General features: G+C 44.8%; 1 protein-coding gene across 8 annotated transcripts in view; it reads right to left on the bottom strand.

The window, feature by feature from the left end:
- ATP11C (ATPase phospholipid transporting 11C (ATP11C blood group)) overlaps positions 1 to 25701 on the bottom strand; it is a 146456-nt gene that overhangs the window by 19317 nt on the left and 101438 nt on the right. For all 8 annotated transcript variants that reach the window (XM_089781818.1, XM_075941066.2, XM_075941061.2 and 5 more), the window contains 12 exons: positions 23934 to 24007; positions 22681 to 22784; positions 21825 to 22006; positions 19023 to 19286; positions 18406 to 18580; positions 15706 to 15808; positions 12322 to 12467; positions 11297 to 11356; positions 9589 to 9716; positions 4922 to 5057; positions 3157 to 3222; positions 1932 to 2035 (listed from right to left, as the gene is read on the bottom strand). In XM_089781818.1, coding sequence (XP_089637944.1) covers positions 1932 to 2035; positions 3157 to 3222; positions 4922 to 5057; positions 9589 to 9716; positions 11297 to 11356; positions 12322 to 12467; positions 15706 to 15808; positions 18406 to 18580; positions 19023 to 19286; positions 21825 to 22006; positions 22681 to 22784; positions 23934 to 24007 — 1542 coding nt within the window. The remainder of the gene's footprint in view (positions 1 to 1931; positions 2036 to 3156; positions 3223 to 4921; positions 5058 to 9588; positions 9717 to 11296; positions 11357 to 12321; positions 12468 to 15705; positions 15809 to 18405; positions 18581 to 19022; positions 19287 to 21824; positions 22007 to 22680; positions 22785 to 23933; positions 24008 to 25701) is intronic.

Genomic DNA, 25701 nt, shown 5'->3' with positions numbered 1-25701 from the left:
CTCTCTCTCTCTCCCTCCATATCCACTCATCCACCCACACCGAGGCTATGTCTACACTCGCGGCTTCTTGCGCGAGTAATATGCAAATGAGGCTAAGCATGGAATATTGCCGAGCCTCATTTGCATACCGAATGAGCCACCATTTTTTCAGAAGAGGCTCTTGCGCAAGAAGGAGCGTCTACACTGCCCCCTTTTTGCACAAGAAAAACCCTCTTGCACAACGCTGTTCTTCCTGTCAAATAATAGGTGTAACGGCATTGTGCAAGAGGGTTTTTCTTGAGCAAGGAGGGGCAGTGTAGACGCTCCTTCTTGCGCAAGAGCCTCTTCTGAAAAAAATGGTGGCTCATTAGGTATGCAAATGAGGCTCGGCGATATTCCACGCTTAGGCTCATTTGCATATTACTTGCGCAAGAAGCCGCGAGTGTAGACATAGCCCGAGTGTGAAATATTTACCAGGACAAATGAAGGCAACGGCCTTAACATCTGGGAATATCCTCAGGCAAGAAGCCACACCCCTCTCCTGCATCAAAGCTGTGGGATTCCCACCAAGGTGTCATTTGTTTGCAGGCACCATATTTTGTAGATCCCCACTAAGAAGCATCTGATCAATCTCAAGTCCCCAAACTCTTCTGGCCACTGGACGGGGAAGGCCCCTTTCCCTCACCTCTCCCAACCCACTATCTATGACCCACAGCTCCCTGGCTGCTGCTCAGCTACTAGTGGTCTCCACTAACCTACCTCTGCTCCAGGTTTCTCCTCCCTCAGTCAAAAATTCAATACCAGCTTCCACTACTGCTCTTAGCTTTCCCTAAGGAGCAGGGAAATTCACCAGGGACCCTGTATTCCATAGGAGCCCACAGCAGCAGCAGTGAAAACTGACGAGATTCAGTTTTCCACTTCCACTTGATTACAGCATTGGAAAGCCATAAGCAGCAGCAGCATTAGAATGGTCTGTCTGAAGACTGAAGACAACTCTGCATCCTTGGCTAAAGGTGAAAGGTTACCTTGACAGACATCAGGACCAAAGGGCGGAATTATGGCAGGGTAGCGGGGGCAGCAGCCCTGTGCTTTGGGACGCGGCTTGCTTTTGATCCCATTCTCCGGACGCTAAGGGAGTGACGGGAAAGTGCTTGCATTCCATGCTTGCCTCTCACTCCTAGCTGGTAAGCACTTTGCCCTCATTCCCTTAGTGTCCGGGAGACGGGATGAAAAGCAAGCCACGTCCCCGGAGTGCATGGCTCCTGCCTGCCTTACCCTGCCAAAATTCCACCCTTGTCCAGGACTAGAAACTCCATTTGGGTTTTAAAGGAAAGCTCTGCGTCTCTACGGGTGGAACTGCTTTTTATCACCACGAGCAACTGGATTTTATAAGCGCTGCTAACACATAGTGAAAGAGTTCCTTAATTTCTCTCAAAAGATAGGGAATCACTTATTCCACCATAAAATTTGAAAACAAAACACATCCCCAGACGTTAGGTATAACTACAGATGGCATGAAACAAAGAATAAGACAGTTTCACATTTGGAAAGCATCATCTAGGTGGCTCATGAGCAGAAGTGCCTGCTTTAATCTTAGTCTGCTTCTTTCTAATTTTCTTCCGGAGTTTCCACTGTTTACTGTCTTTTAATCAGCATTTGATACTAGGTAGGTAAAATCCCGTTTGATCAGTAAACCGGTTAAACGTTACGTTTAACTGGTTAGCTGCTTAAATGAGGTGGGGAGCTGCTCCAGCGTGGCCAGGCCGCTGGTTCACCACTGACATCCCTATTTGATACTACAATCATTTACTGATTTTAGGGATCTACTATTTTAGATCAACATTTCCTACCCATGATCTCATGGTGTCTCTTTCACACAATGCAAGCCCTACACATTCACCTAAAGGCAAACAAACAAACAAGGACATCATTGAAAGAAGAGGAATACTTACCAAATGATTCCTCCCCAAAAGAATGAGAAAAATACATAAAAGGCTAAGGAACCCCAAATCACAAAGTGGTTCATCCAAGTCCAGAAGCGAGTATCTAATGCCAGCTATACACGTGAAAACAACAAATGGAACAGTTGTTAGTTACCAAGCATATCATTTAGATCCCAGATTTCCCTGAGATAGTAGAGATTCGCCTTCCATTCATTCAGATGTCTAAATTCAGTAGTTGATTGTCTCTTAGCAAAGGTTCAACAATGAAAACACTTAATTTGCACACTGGCTTAACACCAATTAAAAATATATTGCACGTTGGCTTAACACCAATTAAAGATATACTGGCACTGGAAAAGGTTCAGAAAAGGGCAACAAAAATGATTAGGGGCTTGGAACGGGTCCCATAAAAAGAGAGATTAAAAAGACTGTGACTTTTCAGCTTAGAAAGGAGGAGACTAAGAGGGGATATGATAAAATCATGACTTATATGGAAAAAGTGAATAAAGAAAAATTATTTACTTGTTCCCATAATATAAGAATTAAGAGTCACCAAATGAAATTAACAGGCAGCAGGTTTAAAACAGACAACAGAAAGTTGACTGCCTTGCGTGAAGAAACCAAGGACTGCTGGATATAACAGTATGATGCTTTGCTGCTTGAGGTAATAGACCAGCAAGTAGTAGCAGACTCAACGTCTATACATAATCTCGCCACTACAAGGGGACAAAAACTGACCCTTTGTCAACACAGGCTATATACAGCACATAGCTCGATGCCCTCTGGAAAAGGCCTTTGTTCTCTTTTGCATTACAAATTATTATATTACGATGATTTGGCAAGCGTATTTTTATGACAGAGCCCCAACTCACTGGACTGGAGTCAAAACTGGGTAAAGAAAATTATTCTGTTGATTCTCTCTCCTCTCCTGAGCTGAAAGCCCAAGATGTGAAGGTGCAGAAGAAAAGACAATAGAACAAATTCACAAATCCTAGGAGACAGAACACACCCTCACACAGAAAATCTAGACTAGACTGTAAATTGTGTGAAATATTGTACAGAAAAGAAATGATGGACAATTTAATCAAACAAAAGAATCAAAGACCCAAAACTTTATAGGAAATAAATGTCACGGACACATTATATAATAAAGTGTATTATTGTACACTATAGCATATGGTTTATTTCTGTGATGTCTTTCAACAGCATATTGAAAATAAGGTAAAGTTCTAACCTTCAGAGTGACGGTGAACACTAATATAGTAAAAACAATAGTTCCAAATGTCCAGTTTCCAAAAACCTGAAAAACACATTAATCACCACATGTATGCCTCTGTCTTGTTGGAAACACAAAACAAGCTACGTAATTAGCAACTAGAGTGGGTAAAATTCAATGGAGTGACTTAGTTTAGATTCATCTGTACAAAGATATGTGCCACCATATGCTCTTGTAAAGCTAGCTGCCCATTACAATACTCCTATGCCATGCAGTACCATACAAACAATTAACGTGTTGTGACAGTAACAAAATCTTCTACTGGCAGCCGTTTATCAAGAATGCAGGTCGCTTGGACCGGTTGTATTTAGATGACTTGCTCATTTTGTGTTTTCTTATAATTTGGAACCCATCACAGTAGCTGCACTTTTCATGTAATTTTTTCCCCTTTGATGAATATACTGATTGGCATTTTCAAACTAGAATATTCTGAGTTTGCTTGTTTGCAGATACTAGTGACTACGCACAACAGAGAAAAGCAGATACTGCATATATATCCAAATGATGGCAATGAATGGGACAGATGCTTACCACAGGCTGTCAAGATCTGGATGCATACATTAAAACAGAAAGTGAAATGCAAAAGTTTTAAAAAATGCAAAAAATTAAAGTTAATAGGCGCAAAAAAGGATTCAATCAAACATACATGGATACTATGATTAATTGCTGGTTAGCAGTCCTTACAGTCCTAAGTAGTTACAAAACGAGGACATAACCACATAGCTTGTTTTCAGAATGTAACGCAGACTCAGCCTCTCAAATCATTTACATGGCAAAGTAGTGCAGAACCAAATTCATTCAAATAGAACCAGACTGATTATACAAAGTCACCCTTTAAATACACAAGGATGTTGCAATTACAGTATAGTGCAATGTTTCCCAAATGGTGTTCCGCAAAGCGAAAATAGAGTGCCGTGAGAAAATTCCATTACAACATTTTATGATTAAAAAAATAATTAATATTATGTGCTTTTTGTTTTTAAACATGTGCAATTAAACTACGTATTGATTTCATGACCTCGTTTAGCATTTTTTTGTTATTATCCTTATTTATTTGCGGTCTACTTTTTCAGCTCCATGTATTAGACTGTTATTAGGAGTTCTGCAAAATTCTTTCAAGTTTAAAAGGGTTCCATGTCCAAATAAAATTGGGAAACACTGGTATAGTGGGTTAATCGTGTTATAAAACAGAAGTTATAAAACTTCACAAACTTTCTATGCGTGTGTATTTTGTATCTACATGCAATCAGCCCACATTGATATTCTGAGAGAAGATGTTGCAACTTCTGAAAATGATCATTTGGCAAAGTTAAGTTGCACTACAAACTAGAAGGTTTGAAGTTGAGGGGCCTCATCCTGTTATCACTCTGCACACAGAACTCCCCCTAGAAGTTTCGTACTGAGTCTACAGTAGGAGGTGGCCTCACAATTTTGATTGCACACATATTTGTATGTGGGGCTTTGTACCTAGACAGCATAATGATTTCTCAATTGTTTACAGGGCAAGCTGGGAGAAGCTTCACAAACAGACAATAAAAAAATCTTCCGTAATTTACTTTACAGATCTCAAATTATTCCTGCGCCATTAAGGGAACTCGTGACTACATCATAAGAGAAGATTCTAGACACATTTCACTGACTGATACATACACATGTTATACAAAGTGTACACACACACACAAATACACTCAACGGGGTGGGGTTTTTTGTTTTTGTTTTTTACCTTTCCATGATCTTCTAATGACGAATTTTGAAAAAGAAAATAAACTCCAAAGAAAAACGCAAGCCCTTCAAAGGCTCCCAGAAAGGTCCAGTATAAGAAAGGCTTCCACTGCAACATAGCATTATCAGAAATTTTCCTGGTAAGAAACAGATTGACAAGAAAAATCACTTTCATTTTTCCAGAGTTTTTTCCACTGACTTTGGTATAGGGGCAGCATCTTCTTTGTGTTTGTAGTGATGCCCAGGAATTCTTTGGAGATCAGAGGGGTTTGAATCAGGCCCTTAATCTGAGAGGTATGTCTACATTATAGCATTATTTCAAAATATGCTATTTCAAAATAGTTATTTTGAAATAGCTTATTTTGAAATAACATGCTTACACACAAAATGCATTTCGAAGTAGCATTTTGCTATTTCGAAATAGCACATCCACACTGAGTGGATGCTGAACTGCATTTAAGGCCAGCTGGAACCAGGTGTCTTTGTGTGGCTGCTGCCTGAGGCTACCTGAGGCCTGTGCTTAAAGGGACACACCCTGGACAGCTGGTCATCAGGTTTCCCTGCTTCTTTGCCTACCTCGATGAGGGACAAGAAAAATCATTTTTTTGATTTTTGTCTCTGTGTGCTCTCACTCGGGACACCACAGCACTTTGCAACATGGAGCCGGAGCTGCCCCTGGGCACTCTGGTGCTTCTTGGATGCATTGCTGAGAGCCTGGCTGCACTTTCTACAGGCTGCCATCCAGGAGGTCCATCGGGGGGCTGTCAGTATCCAGGAGGCCCTGTGGGAGAGCTTCCACCCTGAGGTGCACTAACAGTCTCCCTGGTGTGCCCCATGGGGGCTTGTGCCTCATTCCTCCCCCACGTCCTTCCACTTACCCCTTCCTAGCCCCCCTTTCTGATGTAAAATAAAAAACATGTTTTTTCATAAACACAAACTGTCTTTATTTAACAAAAGGGGGGGGTGAAACTCTGGTGAGACTGGGGAAAGGAGGCAGGAGACGGGAGGAGAAGGGGTGGGAGAGGGGAGAGGGAAATCTGGGAGGAGGGAGCTGGAAGGGGGAAGCAAGGGGAGGGGAAGCTCAGGGCTGGGGGTCTCATCGGACCAACTTGATTGTCATGCAAACTTGCTCCTGGATTCGCATATGGCCTTTGGTGGCCAGGCTGGCAGCTATCCTGCCATAGACGGCTCCATTCCTCTGTCTTGTGCGGAGATCACGGACGTTGGGGGCATCCCCCCAAAACGTGAATCAGGTCCATGATCTCCACCCTGGACGAGGAAGGCGCCCACCTTCTCCAGGCCCTGGCAGGCTCCTGGGAACGGGCAGACTGCTCCTGGGGAGTGGTGGAGGGCTGGCTGCCAGTGGCTGCTGGCTCATGTTTTGGGGCCATTGGTCAGGAGCAGTGACTGCTGGCTCTGAGATGGCAGGTTTGGAGCTGGCTCAGGCACAGTGGGCAGAGTCTACCCCTTTAAGGGCTCTGTGGAGGGGGGAGGAAGAGGAGGGTTGGTTGAGGCTGGAGTGGCCACCAGGGCACCTTGGGAAGGCTGGAGGCCCCCTATTTCGAAATAAGTGTCTACACAGAACTTATTTCTAAATAGCTATTTCGAATTTGGCGTTATTCCTTGTAGAATGAGGTTTACCAAATTCGAAATAAGTGGTTTGGCTGTGTAGACGCTAGTAAAGTTATTTCAAAATAAGGGCTGCTGTTTCAAAATAACTTTGCTGTGTAGATATACCCAGAGAGATCTGTGTGACCCAAAGGTAAGTCACTCACTGTAGAGAGAAAGCACAAACTCATGAGATATCTATGACGGCTGTGTCTCAGCACGTTAATGCATTCACCTTTCACTCTTTGAGAAGTGGCTTCACATTTTGATACAATCCAAACTGAGAATAGTGAATTGTGCTATTATTCCATTCCCATATTACAACACTGCCGCAGGACTTAGCATCTCTGAATTTCAGCAGCTGAGTTTTAAAGGACAGTAATGAAAGAGTAAGTGGCACAATCCAATTAACTGCTAGCCTTTCTCCTTTTGCTGCTGTCTAACCTATATTTTTCAAAAGGTAAATTGCTTCAAGGTCAGAAATATTAATCCTAGATATTGTGGAACTGGCACTTTTCCTTTGTGAAGGAAACGCTCAGGCTGACAGTAGCCGTCTGAATTGTATGCAAAAGGTATATGAACATGGGGGTTTGGCTGGATTTGGGTGGGGAGGGAGTGAATTTAGATACAAGACCTGGCAGTGGATGTTAAAGGATTCTGGAATGCTTTTACACAGGGCTCTACTGATGATGTAGCAATAAGCTCCCTCTGGTGGACTAAAAGAGTATATAATTACTTCTTTTCCTTCTTGTCCCTTTCCAAAGGATTCCAAAACAGTGCAATCACACTAAAAAAGAAAAGGTGAGATTCCAAGCAGCGAAGGCTTTGATTACTACCATCTACAATTAACAGTTGCTGGGTAGAAAAAAAGGTTTCCCCCAAATCTCTAGGAAATATTCCCCTGTTCAAGAGATGTATGTACGTTTTATTATTATTACTATATTATTATTACTGCTACTACTGCGATTTGGAGGGGGGTTAACTGGAGCTAGAAAAAAGAGCATCTGAGCGGAAAAAAAACATTTTTCCCCCTTCCCTTATAACTAAAAATGTGTTATTCCAATTTTCAGCAGTGCAAACAGCTGTAGCACTGAACTATAATTATAGTTTATAACACAGGCTTACTTAAGTCCAATTATGATGTTGCGAAGGCAACGCTATAATGAGCCGAAAGAGGAAGATGTACTACAATTTGTGTTTCTGAGAGAAGGTTGTCTCGTAGCAGGACTAACACTTGAGGTCAGGAAAATCATCAGAGCTTCTTCCTGTACATTTTTTGTCTTTGCATTTACATCCTGCAGTGCTTTTCCACGAGCAGGATTTTTATGGGGTGCAAAATTCAAGCTCTGCAGATCATCAACTCAGCATCTGCTACAACTGTGATTTGGTCGTCAGCCATCCAGGCAAAGTCACAAGGATTCAAATTAGAGCCAGCCTCCAGTCAAATGAATTTGTTTTTCTTAGGTTCCCCTCTCTTTGTATTTTCACCATTCCCTAGCCAGCCACGAGTGCATTTGCTACACAGTATTCAGCAAGTGTCTAAAAACATGCAGTCATCTTTTGCTAAATGGAAGGTGGTCCACGGAGGAAGTCTGCCAGGCAGACACTTAGGTACCTGTTTCAGAAATAGGCAGATTTCTCTCTTTCATGGCTTAGGTTACCATAGTGATAGCTGGCTTGTGTCACGGACAGGACTCTTGGCTTGAACAGGTCATGGCTACATAGGACAGATACTAGCCAGACAGCTGAGTGCATGACAGGAAGGCGTACCAATGGCACAGTGCTAGGCAGGCACAATGTTAGAACCCAAACAGAAAAGAACGGAGCAGCCCTAATGTTGTATCACTGCTGGTGCTCTAAATGCGGATAACCTCATTTCTACACTTCATTTTGGGTCTGAGCGACAGGAAAATGGAAATTAACTACCTGCTACCAGTATGTTAATAAAAGAGTTTCAGAAAAAAGCACCTCCTGTAGCTAGTGATAAAGGGATTGGGCCAAGTGTGTGTCTATATTGGGGGGTGGGAGGGAACAGAGACAAAGGGAAATCTTATACATTTGGTCTCCCATGAAAGACCATGCTCTCTGACAGCCGTTACTCAGGTTTGAAGGAGGCAACCCCCCAGGAAAGAGAGACTTCCATTAACTAATGCTTCTCCCTGACAATATTTGTTACACTGGAACTAAGGATGTTAAAATGCATTTAATTAAGTAACTGTGTAACCACTGAAAATTTCCCACAAAATTTCAGTGGTTACACGCAGGCTGACAGTCAGATTCCCTGCAGCTGGTACATGTCTCCGCTTCTGCCCCCGCCTACTGGTGCCTCTGATACAGAAGCAGCAGTGTGGGGGGAGGGGAGACAGGTAGCTCTCCAGGAGCTGATGCACGTGGGGAGCCACAGAGGCAGAGGGCAGCGCCTGGGAATAGCCAGAGGCATGGAGCCAAGTGGCTCACTCCATTCTCCTCATGCCCAGACTCCACAGAAAATTTCTGGAAAATTCTGTGAGCTGTCATATCCTATTTCTCAGAGTTGCCAGATTAAAGGAGTTTAAGTGTACTTTGTTCCTGAAAGCTATTGTGGGACTGGTGATAGCACTGCTCAGCCTTCAGCTTTTGTCACTAGAAGTACAGATTCAAGCCTTGTTGGAGCAAGACGAGGGAGGACTGGGCAGGTGGTGGGGCACATTTACACTGACTACTGCTCTAGCTCCCAGCATGCCAGACTTTCGGAAACATTCATCTCTTTATAAAGGAGTCCATCTCTTCTCTTCCTTCCACCCTGCTCCTGTGCACTAGCTGATTCAGGAACAATACCCATTTTGGGCAAGACGTGGCAGTCGAGGGGCACGCTCCATAACTTTTCTTCCCACAGAACGGGAAAATGCACAGGAGGGCACGTCTTGGCGTAGATCCAGCAATGAGAGGCAGAACCAGAGTATCTGGAGGTCAACAGTATTTCAGACACTGTGAAATTTATCTTGCTAATGAACATTACTCTCTGCTAGGAAGCAAATGGCAAGAGCATGCGAGAAGACTGCAAAATCCTTTCTTACTTACATATACAATCTTGGATCTGAGGTCAGAGAGTCAATGTTGATATGCTGTTCCAGTAGACTATAGGCGAGGATAGGTAGTGACGTGAAGCAGATGTTGTACATTGTAAGGTAAGCAGCATCATACAGTGGCTTAAAAACAGCAGAAGGGAGAGAAACATATTTACAGAAAAGCCCTTCTTTACTTTGAAAATTTCCCCATAAAAACAGAAAAAACCCTTTCCTATTCTCACCCTCCACAAACACAGGACAGTTCATATTCTAGTCAAAGCAACCAATAATGACTAATTTAGCCCAATTCATGCTTCGTGTAGTTCTACTGAAGCCAACTGAATTAAAGGCGAGTTGTGTTTGCCTTTACCACTGGTGCTTAATGACAGCTTAATGACAGACTGCTCCAACTGAAATCAAAAGCCAAATTCCCAGCAAGCTTGATGGCTGGCAGATCAAGCCCGATGATATTTTCAGAGTCCAAATAAAAATGAGGTTCCTTCTATTAATCCACCCCTCCCTTCCCTGCAGCCTCATCTGCAACTTTAATACGGGAGCTGGTAAGTCCTGTGTAAAAGCAACTGGCAAAGAAGTCTCAGAGTGATGTGGTTGTCGATCTGAGTATTCCAAAGAAGCAGGGAGCTCAAAAAGACAGTCCTTAGACACTTTCATTTTCTTCCTGGTCTTTTTGCCCACTTTCAGCGGGGGGGACCAGAAAACTGAGCTTGAGAGGCTCTGTCAGTGAAGCAAGCCTTATTAGGTTGTAATTAAAGACCATTTTTGCCCCTGGGATTAATAGGTTAAAGTGGCCTGTTTAAAATCTTGGACTCATTGTTTTAGGAGTGCACCACAGGAAGGTAGGAAGCAAAGCGATTTTAGAGCAGGCTGTTCCTACCTTGTCAACAGCTGCTCTCTTGTCTGTATTATAATTGATCAAATGAAACCTAGGCCACTTTAACACACATATTCTCTCCTTAGCACCTGCCCTCTGAAAGATTCCTTGTTAAGACAGGGATTATGGTCAAGAAAAGCCTCTTTTTGTTTCCATGGAAGTCATTTTCCAATTGCCATAATGGTTTTGCTCTTCTTTTCGATTACTCCTGGGGCAACCCCGAGCCAACAAACAAATGTGCAAATGAGCACAGGAACCCAAAACTATTGTTCCGAACCCCTTTTTGTTTTAATGACTACGTCACCCCCACCTGTCACAAAGATCTGCACAGCTGAGGATGCCATTGTACTAGGTTGAATATAGATTGGTTATTTTGTTTGGGACAAGGTCCTCAATGAGTTCATTATTTTAAAGCTTATTGTAGAAGACTAAGCTCCTCTACCTAGTCTTGCGAGAGACATTTTTTGTACAAGGAGAAGCAACAGAGTGGCTTTGTTCTCTTATAAAAGAGGAAGAAGTGATGTCAAAACTGAGTTAATAGCCAAGACTTTCTAAAAATAGTCTCTCATTGCTTTTTGAAAATGTTCATCTATGTGCGTGCAAAAAAGGGAACGAACCATTAAAAATGTCATTTAAAAAAATTATACCTCAAATATTGAATGTTCCAAAACTGTTGCTTAGCAATTATATTACAGTTTACATTAGAGTGCATCTTTGATAAGGTTAGTTGGAGAGCATGTGGGATAACAAAACCAAATCTCGACTCTGGAGCTTGACTCTTTGATAGTTTTAGAATGTGTTTTTATAAAAGCTTATTTTTGGAACATACCTGTTGTGAGAATCCACAGAAGAACTGGTATAAAAACTGTGGTAAAATGAAACAGAGGTTCTAGAAAAATCAGAGACAAATTTTAGTAGAAAAGCATCTTATGTACTATATCAGTTTGATATTTAAAGATAAATCTGAATTATGCTTCATATTTATTATATTAACAGATAGAAAACATTTAGGGCTAAAAATCTGGCTACGGACTATGAAGCTAATACTACTTGGATTGTAACCATCTTTTTGCAGCTATGGAAACACAAAGGCTGTGTCTACATTGGCAAGATTTAGCACAAAAGCGCCTGCTTTTGCGCAAAATCTTGCCGCCTGTCTACAATGGCCGTGAGTATTTGCACAAGAACACTGACGTTCTACTGTATGAAATCAGTGCTTCTTGCGCAAATACTCTGACGCTCCTGCACAGGGATAAGTCCTCTTGTGCAAATGTTCTTGCGCAAGAGGCCAGTGTAGACAGGTAACATCAATTTCTTGCGCAAGAAAGCCCGATGGCTAAAATGGCCATCGGAGCTTTTTTGCGCAAGAGAGCGTCTACCCTGGCACGAATGCTTTTGTGCAAAAGCAAATCTTTTGTGCAAAGGCACATGCCAGTATAGACGCTCTCATACTCAAACACTCTAATGCAAAAACTCTTGCATTTAGAGTATTTGCGCTAAATCTTGCCAGTCTAGACGTAGCCAAACAGTACAGCTTTAACATTTACAGGAGACACTGGAACAAACCCTATAGAAGATTGACTCACAAACTGTGTACAACCAGTGATGGTTGTAACTATACTATACTATACTATACTATACTATACTATACTATACTATACTATACTATACTATACTATACTATACTATACTATACTATACTATACTACTAATGATATGTTTAAATCCCCCCCAAAAAAAGACAAAAAAGTATTAGAAAACAAACTTTAGTGGATTTGTGTCAATATTAAAGGGGCAAAGATACTTGAATAATACTCAATGAAACAACTTTATTGGTTGAATGGAAGTCCTTACCTTATAGAAGAAATACTGTACAAGGTGTGCTATTCTCACGTAATATAAATGTCCGTGCACTAGTAGCAATTTTCTTAAATGCTTAAACTTTGGAACAGCGTAGTCACTGTTTCTGGCTGCTTGACGGCCTTCTTTGCCTTTTATACCTGAACAACACATACATGGGGTGAGCAATTCACAGGGCACTTTGGAATGCAGATTCCAACCAAGCTATGTGATATGCCAACATGGCTTCACCTTTCCAATGCCAATAAAAACTACATCAGAAAGAATTTCTGATTTAAACGACGTGTACATGAAGGAAGTACTTGTTACCCCTGCAAGAATCCCTCTGTGCTTGGCAGACTGCCATTCAAAACAACAGTGCTGTTCTGTGGTTGAGGGCACCAGGCAGGTGAACGAGGAGACAAAATCCTAACACTCCTTGGGATCATGGCTATCCTTCACAAAAATAAAGTCTTTTGTCTTTAAGTTCTTATCCAGCAGGCTCTATAAAATAAGCTGCAAGGGAGGCAGTTTATTATATGGTTTAAGGGCAGGGTTGAGTTTTGCCTGCATCAGCATGGGCATTTAAACATGTGGTTCCACACATTCCAGTAATTTCACTCCAGATGTTTGGATGACCACACCCATCGTCCCTTCTATAGCTATGCTCAAGACAGCTGGTTTTGTTCAACTGACAGGCATATTCTGCGAATTACAAAGGAAGCTGCATGAGAAAACGCTTCCATTCATTGGAGGACAATGAGACATTTCAATCACCAAGAAGGATGACCCTATCTTTTCTCTTCTATTTTACCTTCCCCAATGACACTCACATTCCTCTAATGTTTCTACTATCTCTGGCAGCACTGGAGAAAAATATAAGAATGTCTCCAAGGTGAGATCAGTCAAAAGAAAGGGGCAAACACATCAACATCCTTGGAAATCCATCTTTGGAAAGTACATTTTGATCTATAGTGGTGAATGACAGCCAGCAGTTAACCGCAAAAAGACTATAGGCCAATTTCAGCCCAGCTGGGCTAATTAGGTGCTAATCCATAATCCCTGAATTTGACCCTGGATTTTTTGAATGGAAAACAGCTTATTTATTTATAAACAGGCAACTTGCTAAAAATAAAGGTTGCCCATGTACCTTAAGCAAGAAGTAAATATTTTCCGACGGAGAAACCCTGGCTCTTTAGCAGTCAATGGCAAAACTCTCATTGACTTCAATGGGCCAAGTTTGTAACCTTTAGCATTCACAGTTACTCTATTTTACTAACATTTTAAAAATCCTGTCACCAAAACTCTTAAGAATTGGTTTCTCGTCTTGCAGTCATGGTAAGATGGAACATGTTCAATGCCTTTTATTGGACCACTATGTAATATTTTCAGCAGCGTGTGCGCAGGAAATGAAACAAGTGCTCCCTGTTAACAGAACTGAACTAAGGGTATGTCTACACTAGCCCCCTAGTTCGAACTAGGGAGGCTAATGTAGGCATTCAAAGTTGCAAATCAAGCCCGGGATTTAAATATCCCGCGCTTGATTTGCATCTTCCCGGATGGTCGCCATTTTTGAAATTTACAAGTCCAGACAAACTGCCCGTGTCTACACGCGGTAGGGACCCGTAGTTCGAAATAAAGCCCTGGTTCAAACTACCTGTTAAACCTCATTCCAGGAGGAATAACAAGTCGTTCGAACTAGGGCTTTATTTCGAACTACCGGGTCCCTGCTGTGTGTAGACGCAGGCAGTTAGTCCAGACTTGTAAATTTCAAAAATTGCGACCAGCTTGGTCAGACAGAAATCAAGCATGGGATATTTAAATCCCGGGCTCGATTTGCAACTTTGAATGCCTTCATCAGCCTCCCTAGTTCGAACGAGGGGGCTAGTGTAGACATACCCTAAGTGTGCAGAGTCCTGTCATACCCTGGAAGCATTAATGCTAAATCCTTGATGCACCTGAAATATCTTTAAACACAAAGGCTATGTCTAGACTGCAGGCTTCTTTCGAAAGAGGCTCTTTCGAAAGCATCTTTCGAAAGAGCCTCTTTCAAAAGATTGCGTCTAGACTGCAGGCGGATCTTTCGAAAGAGAAATCCGCTTTTTCGAAAGAGAGCACCCAGCGAGTCTGGATGCTCTCTTTCGAAGACGGCCTCTTTACATTGAAGAACGCCTTCTTTTGAAAGAGGAACTTTCGAAGGAAGGCGTTCTTCCTCGTGAAACGAGGTTTATCGCCATCGAAAGAAAAGCCGTGTTCTTTCGAAATAATTTCGAAAGAACGCGGCTTGAGTCTGGACGCAGGGGAAGTTTTTTCGGGAAAAGGCTACTTTTCCCGAAAAAACCCCTGAGTCTGGACACGGCCATAGCTCTACACCGGGGGTGGGCAATAAGAGGCTTGCAAGTTAGACTCAGTTCATCAGGGTTAGCCCCTGGCAGGCCCCTAGATGATTTATTTTCCTGCATGGCCAAAGTAATGGCTATTCGCAATGCTCACTGGACATGATTCACCGTTTCCAACCAATGGAAGCTGTGGGAAGGGTGGTACAGCCCTACTGCTTCCCGTAGCTCCCACTGGCTGGGTACAGCGAATAACAGCCAATGGGAGCAGTGAACAGCCATACACGTGGCCGCACAGGTAAATAAAGCATCTAGCGGCCTGCCAGGAGCTAACCCTGATGAACCGCGTCTGGCCCGTGGGCCATTCATTGCCCACCCCTGATGCAGAACCGTGTGTTTAAAGATACTTCAAGTGCATCAAGAATTTAGCCTTAATGCTTCTGCGGGCTGATGGGGCTCCTGCTTTATTCAATGGGAGTTTTGTCATTGACTTCATTGGGAGCAAGGTCAGGCCATGTGAAAACAAGCAAAGGTGTTCGCTGACCATCTCCCTCAACAATAGCTTGTTTTTTTTTCTGCTCCCCTGACAATAGGGAGGGTGGGGGAGTTGGATTCCGTGATTTACACCTCTGCCCCCCCTTCACCAGCCAGGAGTGAGGCATGCATGGAACCCAAGCACTTTCCCCTCGTTCCCTTATCGTCAGGGGAATGGGAAGAAATGCAAGTTGCATCCCGGTGCACATGGCTGCTACCCACTCTGCTTTCTTGAAATTCCGCCCCGGCCTAGCACATTATATCTATTTTGTATTTTACATATTTTCTTCTTAGGAGGAGGCAGTGTGGTCTAATGGTCTGAGATTCCTGAGACGTAAGGTCTATTCCCAGCTCTGTCATTGGCCTGTTGGGTGACCTTGGACAAGGTCACAGCCTCGCTCCGTGCCTCAGTTTCCTCAGCTGTAACAAGGAACTGATGATACTGACCTCCGTTGCAAAGCGCTTTTAGTGCTATGGATGGAGAGAGCTGTATGAAATCGAGGGATTATGGTGTCTACATATTTCTCACCTATTCCAACATGTGCTTCCAAGATCATGCTAACATCGTTGGCGCCATCTCCTACTGATAGTGTTATTGGATTGCCCTTTGTGTTTTTCACCAGTCTAACGATCTAAAAAATTAAATACAAAACAGGTCAGCAGAAATGCCCAAAGATTCGACTGCCTCCAGTTTGATGGAGAGGAGGCCCTTTCCCCACCTCCGACAAGTAAGCATGAGTAACTTGTATTCTGCAGCAGGAAAATAAGGCCTAGACAGTTTGATTTGGATTGGTGGAACCATGTCACCTTGTCCTTTCAAGCATTCTTGAGCAACGCAGCACATACAATACTGCCCAGGAGACAACAGCCTCACAAGTCTTTTTCTGGTTGACAAAAATAACTCCAGTCAGTTTTTCAACAAATTGATTCAAACTAATTCACACAGGGCTGAGACTCAGTGCAGCCTTTGCTTTAAATCCTGCCAGGATTTTTTAGTTTTCCCCAAAGCCCAGCCACCCAACCAGATCCAATTCCAGTTAACGCGACCAAACTGCAGAAGGTCTTTTTTATCCCCTCTTCTCCCTTTTGCAGCTTAAAATAGAGACCTTAAATAATCCCACTGAAGCCAATGGGAATTTTACCAATATCATCACCAACGGCTGGCACTAGGACTCGCTTTGTAGAGCTGAAATGCTTGGATTTAAATCAGCAGAGCCCTTCCTTCCATTCCAAAGGTCAGATTCTGCCTCTAGGTACAAGGATGTGACTTTGACTCCCATGTGTTTCATGTGGCACTAGGTCATACAGCATGCTGGTCACATCTTAGGTACCTAGAGCAATGCAGGAAGTATACTACTTATAGCCTGTTTGATACTACCAGCTGGAGATGTCATAAAATCCAATTCTCAAAACTTGAAATGAAAATCAATGGATCAATCAGTTTGTCCCTTTATTTATAGGTAAACTGAACTTCAAAGCTTTTGTAAAAAATAGTCCCAGGAAACAGTAAATACATCTATGAAATACTGTGGCACAAATATACCAAAGCACAGAAAAGGCTCCTAACCCAGCCAAACCCCCGCCCCCCCCAAAAAATCCCTACAACCAAAAAAAAAAAAAAAAAAATCCAACCAAAAATCAAAAAAGCAAGTCAAGTAAGCAAATTCTGATCTATTTCCCGGTTCAGGAGATAGTTTGTTAAATCAAAGTCATCAGAGGATTTATAATAGACGGGCTGAAATACCTCTGGCTGCATGTGTCTCAGAAAAGGAAATAAGATAATACTTGCTGAAGGTCCAGCTGCATGGTACATGTTTTTCAAACTTCCATGATTTTCCCTTTTTCTAAAACAAATCAAGAGGTTCTACAGGTATATCGCAAGCCAGCTTTCCTCTAAGGGCACATCTACACTTCCGGCAAGATCAACGCTCCAGAGATCGATCTTCTGGCATTCGATTTATCTGGTCTGGTAAGGACCTGCTAAATAGAATGCTGAAGGTCCCCCCAACTGTTAACTCCTGAACTTTTTGCAGTTGCGAGGAGTAAGGGAAGTTGACAGGAGAGTTTCTCCCTTTGACGTCCCACTGCCCCAGAAAATCAATGCAAGATACATCGACTCCAGCTACACAATTCATGTAGACCTGGCCTAGGGTGTTCTCACATGCAGAGCAACCACTTAGCCTTGCTTCCTGTGGAAACCCTCTGCATCTAGACAATACACGTTCCAAAGAAATGTCTCTTCTTAGGGATCAGAAGACAGATGCTTCAGCTCTACACTGACTTACAGCCCTTCCATCATGTATTCATCACCTCTGAAAAATGAGATCACTGTATAGAGCAGCTAAATATGGATTCTGGTGATTTGAGTTATGATCCAAACTGGTGTGTTACTTTTAACTACTGGAGTGTACTGCAAGTAACACGACACAGCATGTAGCTGCTGCAGCCAACGAAACCAGCCCATCAGTCTATTTTATAGCACCAGCGCTGTCCTTAGGATTTGAGGCCCCTTTTTTTAGTGCTATTAACCTGGTGCCCCTATGCCTCATGGTAGCCGGGGGGGGGGGGGGGGGGGGGGGGGGACGACAATTTTTTAGAGATGTGATTTTAAAATCTTCAGCAACACACTAATGAAATATTTTTAAAGCAAATTTTAAACTCAGGTTCTGTGGACTAACACAGCAAATTCAGAACATGATAGTATATACCTGGGGTTGGCAACAGGGATGTAAAATCCATTTAAAATAATTAACCAAATAAACGATTTGTTTAATCATTTAGCCTCCGGCCGTGGGCAGCAGGGGCTGCTCCAGCCCTGCTATCCCACCATGGCCAGGGTTCTGCTGGCTGGGCCACTGTGGGCGGGGGGGAAGGCAGGGGGAGGGAGGCTGCTCCTGCCAGCCTGGTTCCCCAGTAAACGTACTGATAAAGCTAATGCTTACCAGGTAGCTGGTTAACCATTTAGCGTTTTGCATCCCTAGTTGACAAATGCCTTTTAAATGGCTTCATTACCATTTAAATGGCTCTTTTACAGGTTCCATGTTCTGCTAATAGGACTGGCAGGCTTGTTCACTTTTAAGTTAACTAGACCCTCTCCGGAGGAAGGAAAGGCCACAGAACAGGGATAAAAAGAGCCAGGTGTGTGGACATTAAGACCCAGTGGTGCCCAAAATTTTCAGGTGCCCTACGCAACTGCGTATGGGTAAGGAAGGCCCTGTACAGCACCTACCTGTGCTTTCTGCAAAGGAGCCATGCGACAGCATAGAACTGCTGTACATTTCAGGCAAATCTGTAGGAAAATGCTTCTGTAGTTACTGGAAATGGAATCCTGGGCAGAATTAAATATTAGCGACAGCGTCGATCCATCTACAATCAGTCCATATTCTTGACTCACTGTCCAGCTCCTAAAATATAAGCAGAGAGAGACAACGTGACAGTCTCAAGCCTTACATTTCTAGGAAGTCAGTTTCGTCATTTCTGTGTGATCTGAGCCACAAAGGTATCAACAAAACCAGGTCTGGCTGTGAGCATGTGCATGCGCGCCACTGAAATGGCTCAGAATTAAAAGGGAAACAGGACAGGCACAAGTCCTGCAAAATTAGGTTTGAAAAAGAGGAAAAGCAGGGGGCTGTTTAGAGGCAGAGAGGCTCCAATCCTACAATGGGATTCAGGGGTGTGCGTGGGGGGAGGCACACTCACTCCTCACAAGCAGCGCCCATGAAATCCAGAGCTCTTCCCTTGAGACCACAGAATGGGAGAATTAATGCTGAATTACCTCCATTCATGCTAAGCCTCTGCTCTGACAGCAGCTCTCTAGACACAAACTACCCACGTGCTCTCTCTCACCTTTTAAGGTGTCCCCTATTTTTTGGAAAATCCTGCAGCAGCTTTTTGTGATACTCTAGCAATAACTCGTGCAACCGATCCTCTTTCCTTTCGCCGTCCCCCATGGTTTTTGTGGTCAGCTCCAGTAGTTCCGTGTTTGTCTGGAAGAGCCGGGAGGCATAGCAGGTGGATTTTGCAGTTTCCATCTTGTCCCCAGTAAGCACCCAAACCTTCATGCCTGCTGCTTGCAAGGCCTCGATGGTTTCAGCAACGTGTTCCTGAAGTCTGTACAGGGAGGCAATACATTAGCCATCTTGTTCACCTTAAAAAACCCATTCCTCCTCAGAATTAATGGAGAATGAACCATATACGTGAGCCTGTGGAGGCTAGATCTAAAAACCATCAGCACTTACGGCCTCAGATAAAGAACCTACAGGCAGCACCTACAGACTCGAACTAGCCACTAGGGGGGGACAAAGCGCCGCGCCACACCACACAAGTGTGACTTACAGATTGCTTACAAAGAAAATGAATAAACCAGGGGTGGGGAAATTAAGGCCTGGGGGGCCAGAGATGGGCCCCTGGCTTGCCTGGATCTGGCCCCCAAGGCGCAGGGCTCCCCCCCAAGCTTGGGGAGCTCCCCCATCACAGGGCTGGACCACAGAGAATCTACTAGCCTGCCCCCCCCCCCCCCAGGCTCTGGTGTGCACAGGGAATGTGGGGAGTGTCTTTCTCCTTCTCAGTTGTGGGCCACGTCAGTGAGGGTTTGTGTGTGTGTGTGTGTGGGGGGGGGTGTTTATTTGCTTCTCACCTGTGCGGCACCCCAATGATTTTTCTGTGGGTCAGCAGCCCCCAAGCCTAAAAAGGTTCCCCATCCCTGAAATAAACCCACACATTGTTTGCCAAAGAACAACTGATTTCCCAACCGTGACATCTCTAGCTAAAACCAGCCTAGGACTTCGCCAGGATACGGTACTACCCCCACTGCTCAGTATCACATTTTGCACATGGCTGAATAAACACCCACACAGCAAAGCAGCTTTCTGATGAAGAGTAAACTGAAAGAAGCCCTATTGCAGCACTGAACACATTCCGGTAGCAAAGGAGATGGGAGTTTCGTGGCAGAGGGTCAGATAAAGCCTGAGGGGTGGTTAGTCTGAGGACGGGATTCAGGAATGGGTCCAATATCAACACTGTGCACTTAATTAATCCTATTTATTTTAGCCAACATTAACCATTTAATCCACACAAGCGCCTTAGGCTGACAGCTCTCCTCATTTCTCTTTTGGGAAAGATGAGGGAGAAATGTTCAATTGTTTGTTTTACACCACAGAGCAGGGGTGGGAAATCTACGGCCTGGGGCCAAATCCAGCCCCCGGTTTGCCTGGATCCGAGCCAGCGCTGGCGCTCTCCTCTCAGGCTAGGAAATGGCTGTGCAGCAAAGACCTGCCTGGAGGCTTCCCCCTGCCGCTCCGATTGTCCATAATCGCAGGCAATGGGAGCAGCAGGATTGGTGCCTGGGAGCAACGGGGGACACAAAGCCATGTGCATCTCTGGGGTGCTGCACAAGGTACGTGTAACTGCCACTGGATGGATTTGAACCTGGGATTTCTGGAGCTTAATACAGAAGCCCCTACAGCATTTAGGTGTGTGGGTTACATAAGAACCCCCCCCTCACCCAGACCCCACAACCTCGGCCAGCTCCTACCCCTTGCTGTCCAGACCCTTCACCCCAGCCCACTACTGCACCCTACCTCCCACCCAACCCCACACCCCCACTCTGCTCCTGCACCCTACCTCCTACCCAGCTCTCCCACCCTAACCCACTCCTGCACCCCACCTCCCGCCCAGACCCTACATCCCAAGCTTGCTTCCAAGCAGCCCCCTCCTCATTTTGACCCCATCCCAGAGCCTGGGGACCCACAAAATCTACTAGCCTAGGCTCCGCCCCTCCCCCCGCCCAGTATTCAAGGGGAGTGTGGGGAATGGAGTGTCTGTTTTTCATATCGGGGGGGGGGGGGAATGAGGAAGGGGTTGTGTGCTTCTCATTTTTGTATGTCAGCAGTCCCCAACCCATCCCTGCCATAGAAGTTGCATCTATATGACAACCACTACCCGCTCCCCCTCCCACCCAAAAAACAGGCAGTGAGTCTCAGAGCCGGGGGTACGGGGGGGAAGTGTTCAGAGTCCACCAAGCCCGAATGTCTGCACAGCTATTTTTAGCACCACAGCCCAAGCCCCACTCTGCAATCTCAGACTCTGAGATGCACTGCCTCGAGGGCTTGTATGCTGCGTGGGCGTATCCGCAGGGATTTGGCGTGAAAGCCAGAATTAGAACACAGCAGCTCCTCGGCCTACATTCAGTCACTGTGCCCATCTCTTTGCCTAAAGCCATAGAAATCAGAGTGAAAAATAAATAACAGCCTCATGTACCCGTTCAAATGCACCTGAACTTGTGTAATTGTGGTCCATAAATTAGGGGCGCTCTGCTGAATGCTTTCCTGAAAATGCAGATTTATTAAAACACTCACGTACTTGTTGTTTAAACCAGTATATTGTTAGCAAGCAGGCAATTTGTTGTGGTATGTGCCATACAATAACTGCTTTAGACATTCTGTCTTCTTAGGATCAGCGCAAGGCTTCAATAGCACCGGGGTGGATTATGTCACGACACAGACTGCTGCTCTATGATCTCACTCTGGCCATTGAGCCACCCTCCCTTAGGCAATTACGTTCTGGGTAACTTCAGACGGAGGGAGATACAGACTATGCAGTTCTAAACAGAGCATTCACGTTTCACCTGCTTATCTGTAACCCTCTTACCTGTCTTCAACAGCAGTTGCCCCAATCAAATGCATGTCTTTCTCTATGTCATCAAAAATCCTGGCCATCTTTTCTTCTCTGTCCTGCAGAGCCATTCTTGCTTCACTCAGCTGGTTATCGATTTTGTTATAATCCTCGGGAGTTAGTTCTTTGAAGGCCACACAAAGAGTCCGATAGCCATCCTTGAAACAGAGAAGTGGACAAATGGACTAAAAATCACCTTTTAAACATCCCCTACCTTAGAATTTTTACTTTCTCTTTTATTCAGTGCCTGGAAAGACTGGGTCCAATATTAGAGGTGATTATACATCGTAAGGACTTTGTTTATATATGAATCTCCATGCATGAAAAACCTGGGCCATGAAACATTACAATAGGTATTTTAAGCTGTGAACAGAGCATCTTTAGTCGTGAAAAGGTCGCAAGATATACAGAACTGGAAAATGTAGCTGATTTAAAATACACTGCAGTGTTAAAAAAGGAGGCCCAACCAGGTGAGATAAGAACAAACACTATCCTGAGCTGATTCGTTATAAACATCTTTTCTCAACATCGCTCAATTTAGATAAATGCTTCTCAAAACATCACCCGCTCAAAACTATTAACTGATTCAAGGACTTCTCTACCAGGCTAGAAAAGGAAAAGAGAGAGATTGTTATTGCTATTTTTAACTCCTTGGGAGATGCTTAGATACTACAGGAATCAGGACCATGTAAGTAGATGAGAAGTTAAATAAAGTTGGAAGCCAGGAAGACTGAAAAAGAAAACAAGTCAGACATGGACATCAAAACAAAAGAACTGATGCTCACATTTTCCCTTCCAATGAGACCAACCCTGGCTTTGTGAACACACTCACCAGTGCATTGCGTTCTACGTGCACTTTAGTTTGCTGTATTTCCTCTTGTTGCACACGCGGAAAAACTGACGAATCTGCTCCTTTACAGAACAGGAGGAACTTTCCTGAAACAGAGTTAAAAATAAGATTGGCGGATTCAAAACCTGTCGCAAGATTTCAAGTCTTCAATGTGCTGTAAACCTGGATCAGTGGTTCTTAAACTGCGGTCCACGGACCACTTCCAGGTAGTCCACGGCTTGAGCTCAGCCCCTCCCCTTACCCCTCCAGCAGGTTAGAGCACCAGTGCCAGCTTCCCGCTGTGGGGGAAGGAGGGGAGAGAGAGAAAGCCCCTGCCTGAAGGATTTCCCCACTGCTCCCATTGGCCAGAATCCAGCCAATGGGAGTAGCATGAGGTAGTATCTGGGAGCGTGTGGCACAGGGTGCAAAATCAAGTAAGTGCCACCCCCCTATAGAGACCCCATACCCCTACCCTGCTTCTGCATCCTCCCCCAGGCCAAACACCCTACCCCCCAGCTTGCTCCCACATCTTCCCCTATGGCCAGACATGTACCCCCAGCCTGCTTTTGCCCTTCCCTCTGGTCAGAAATCCTTCCCCCAGCCTGTTCCTGCCACTTCCCCCCAGTCCAGACACCCAACCTCCAGCCTGCTCCTGCATTTTCCTTGCTCCTGCACCTGTCTCCCCCTGGCCAGACACCCTATCCCCAGCCTGCTCCTGAACCCTACTTCCCATCCAGACCTCTCCTCTGCACCCTGCCTCCCACCCAGACCTTGGACCCTCACACCCTCTTCCACCGCACCTCCTGCCTAAATCCTGCACCCCCATCTCATTAGAAAAATATGCAATTACATCAGTTTATTTTACAGAATCATTCTAAATACTTCCAGCACTGTGCTCCGGATGGCCCAGAGGACTGGCTGTCCCAGCCCCGCCCAATCTGCTTCAAGTCCCACCCCTTCTGGGGGTGTGGAGCTGTGGCCCCCCACACTTTACCCCCCGGTGACTGTTGGCCCTGCTGAGAGGAGTGGGTATATGAACAAATAAATGAAAAGCACATGCAGTTACCAGATTTGCATGTGGAAATGAGAGATTTTCAGGGGACATGCGAGTGAATATTATAGGTGTAGCTAAGGCCCAGAAAATGTAATTTCTGGTCTGTAATGGGAAGTCTCTAATATGTTCTCAGAAAAAGGGTAAATACAGTCACATTTGACAAATATTTTATACACAGCGGTGTCCATTGTTTTAATAATACCTGTACTGGTTTTCACAATGACACTCATCCGACGGCGGACAGGATCAAAGTTTAATATATGAAGAAGCTGGTACCTTAAAAAAAAAAAAAAAAAAAAAAAAGAATTTAGAAAGCTGTAAAAAAAGTCTTAAAATGGCATTGGCAAGAAAGTTGTAAGCCACAAGAACATACTAAAATTGAACTGCAAACTCCCTCTATACCAGACTATAAGTAACAGGTGCCAGATACGAATAACACTCATTACCATCACTAAGAGCCAGGTGATTAGACAGAGCGTAACACAACTCCTGGAGCATTTCACTGAAGGCAGAGCTGAGCTAAAGTTTGCGGAAAGAAATGCACATGGACGACGTGCTATTTTCATTTTTGTCTTCTCTTTAAGGGGTGGCTGGTCTGCTAGGCGGGGGAAGGCATTGCCTTCCCAAATTGCCAGCCTGGGTCCACCCATTTTCTGCCTCCAGAATGCCTACTGGAGGCATATTAGGGGTGAAAGTGTTGCTGCCCCCGAGCACCCGCTTTCCCCATGCTCTAGGGCAGGAAGGCTGGGGCTGCACGCCCTCCTCCCTCCCTATGCTCTGATGCTGGTGGGAGGAGGAAGCTAGGGCAGCTCGCCGACCTACCTCCCCATGGGGCTGGGGAGGGAGGCAGCTTGGCTCCTGTGGGGGCGGGGTCTGGGCAAAAGGGGAGGGGCTGGATGCTTGTCTCCCCACAGCCCTACCTTCACGCACCACCCATGGAGTCATGCTTGGTTTAAAACACTTTCAAACTTAAAAAGGCTGCTCCACATGCATTCCCAGAGTATGGCGACTCCCTGTAGCAGCTGGTTGGGGGCCATTCCCTTGGTGCATGGCCGAGGTGAACAAGCAAGAGATGTGTGCTTGGAACATCCCATCATGCATGGCTGGGGCCCTGGCCCCAAATGAGAGATGTGACTGGCAACCACACAGTACCAGCTTGGCTGTAAGTGGGAGAAGCTAGTTAGGACCTTCCTGAGTCAGCTGACAGGTCAGAAGGGGAAGGTCCTGACTGGAACACCCAACTGTCAATCAAGGCAAGCCACCTAACGGGTTGGCTGAACACCAAAAGCAGCGAATAGCACAGTGTTTCTTAAACTTTTTAAGACCGAGGAACACCAAACAATAATTTTTTTTTAATGAGGAACACCAAGGATTTTTTGTTGAGAAAAATAAAAAAGCTTGCCCCTTGAACTACGGATGACACTTTTACAGACAACAACAATATGCGCATACTATGTAGCCTTCTAGACTTCTGTCTTTTTGATAGGGAAATGTAATTTACTCCGTTTACTCATATTGGTGGAAATTATGAATTCAATTCCTTATCAACCATGGGTTAATGTCAAGCAGCTGACTGACAGCAGCCATAGCATCCATGCCAGCATTAGGGGCACTGAGGGTCTTACCCTGCCCCCCAATTCATAGTGGGTCCCTTACTGCTTAATGTTTTGTCCTTCAATAGTCCTAGCCCCTGCCTCTGTTATTTTTGACACAGAATACTGAAGGGAAGGGCCTTGTCTCTGCAAGAGGGTGGAAGGTGCTGGCCACCCTCAGCTGTCCTGGGTAACAAGTGAGGGCTAAAGACAGCAGTGCAAAGACCCGGTCGGAGTGGCAGCTTTAGGGCAGTTCTCTCCCCTGGCAGGCAGCATCCTCAGAGCAGCAGCAGAGACAGCCAATCAGAGCTGGCCCTGCAATGCTCCTCCCCTCTGGCAAGAGGTGCAACCGAGGTGCGGAGCTTTCCCAGGTGGTTG

Source organism: Pelodiscus sinensis, chromosome 13 (assembly GCF_052426305.1).
Source record: "Pelodiscus sinensis isolate ZL-2025 chromosome 13, ASM5242630v1, whole genome shotgun sequence".
NCBI classification, from domain to species: Eukaryota; Metazoa; Chordata; order Testudines; family Trionychidae; genus Pelodiscus; species Pelodiscus sinensis.
This window is presented reverse-complemented; position numbering and strand designations above follow the sequence as displayed.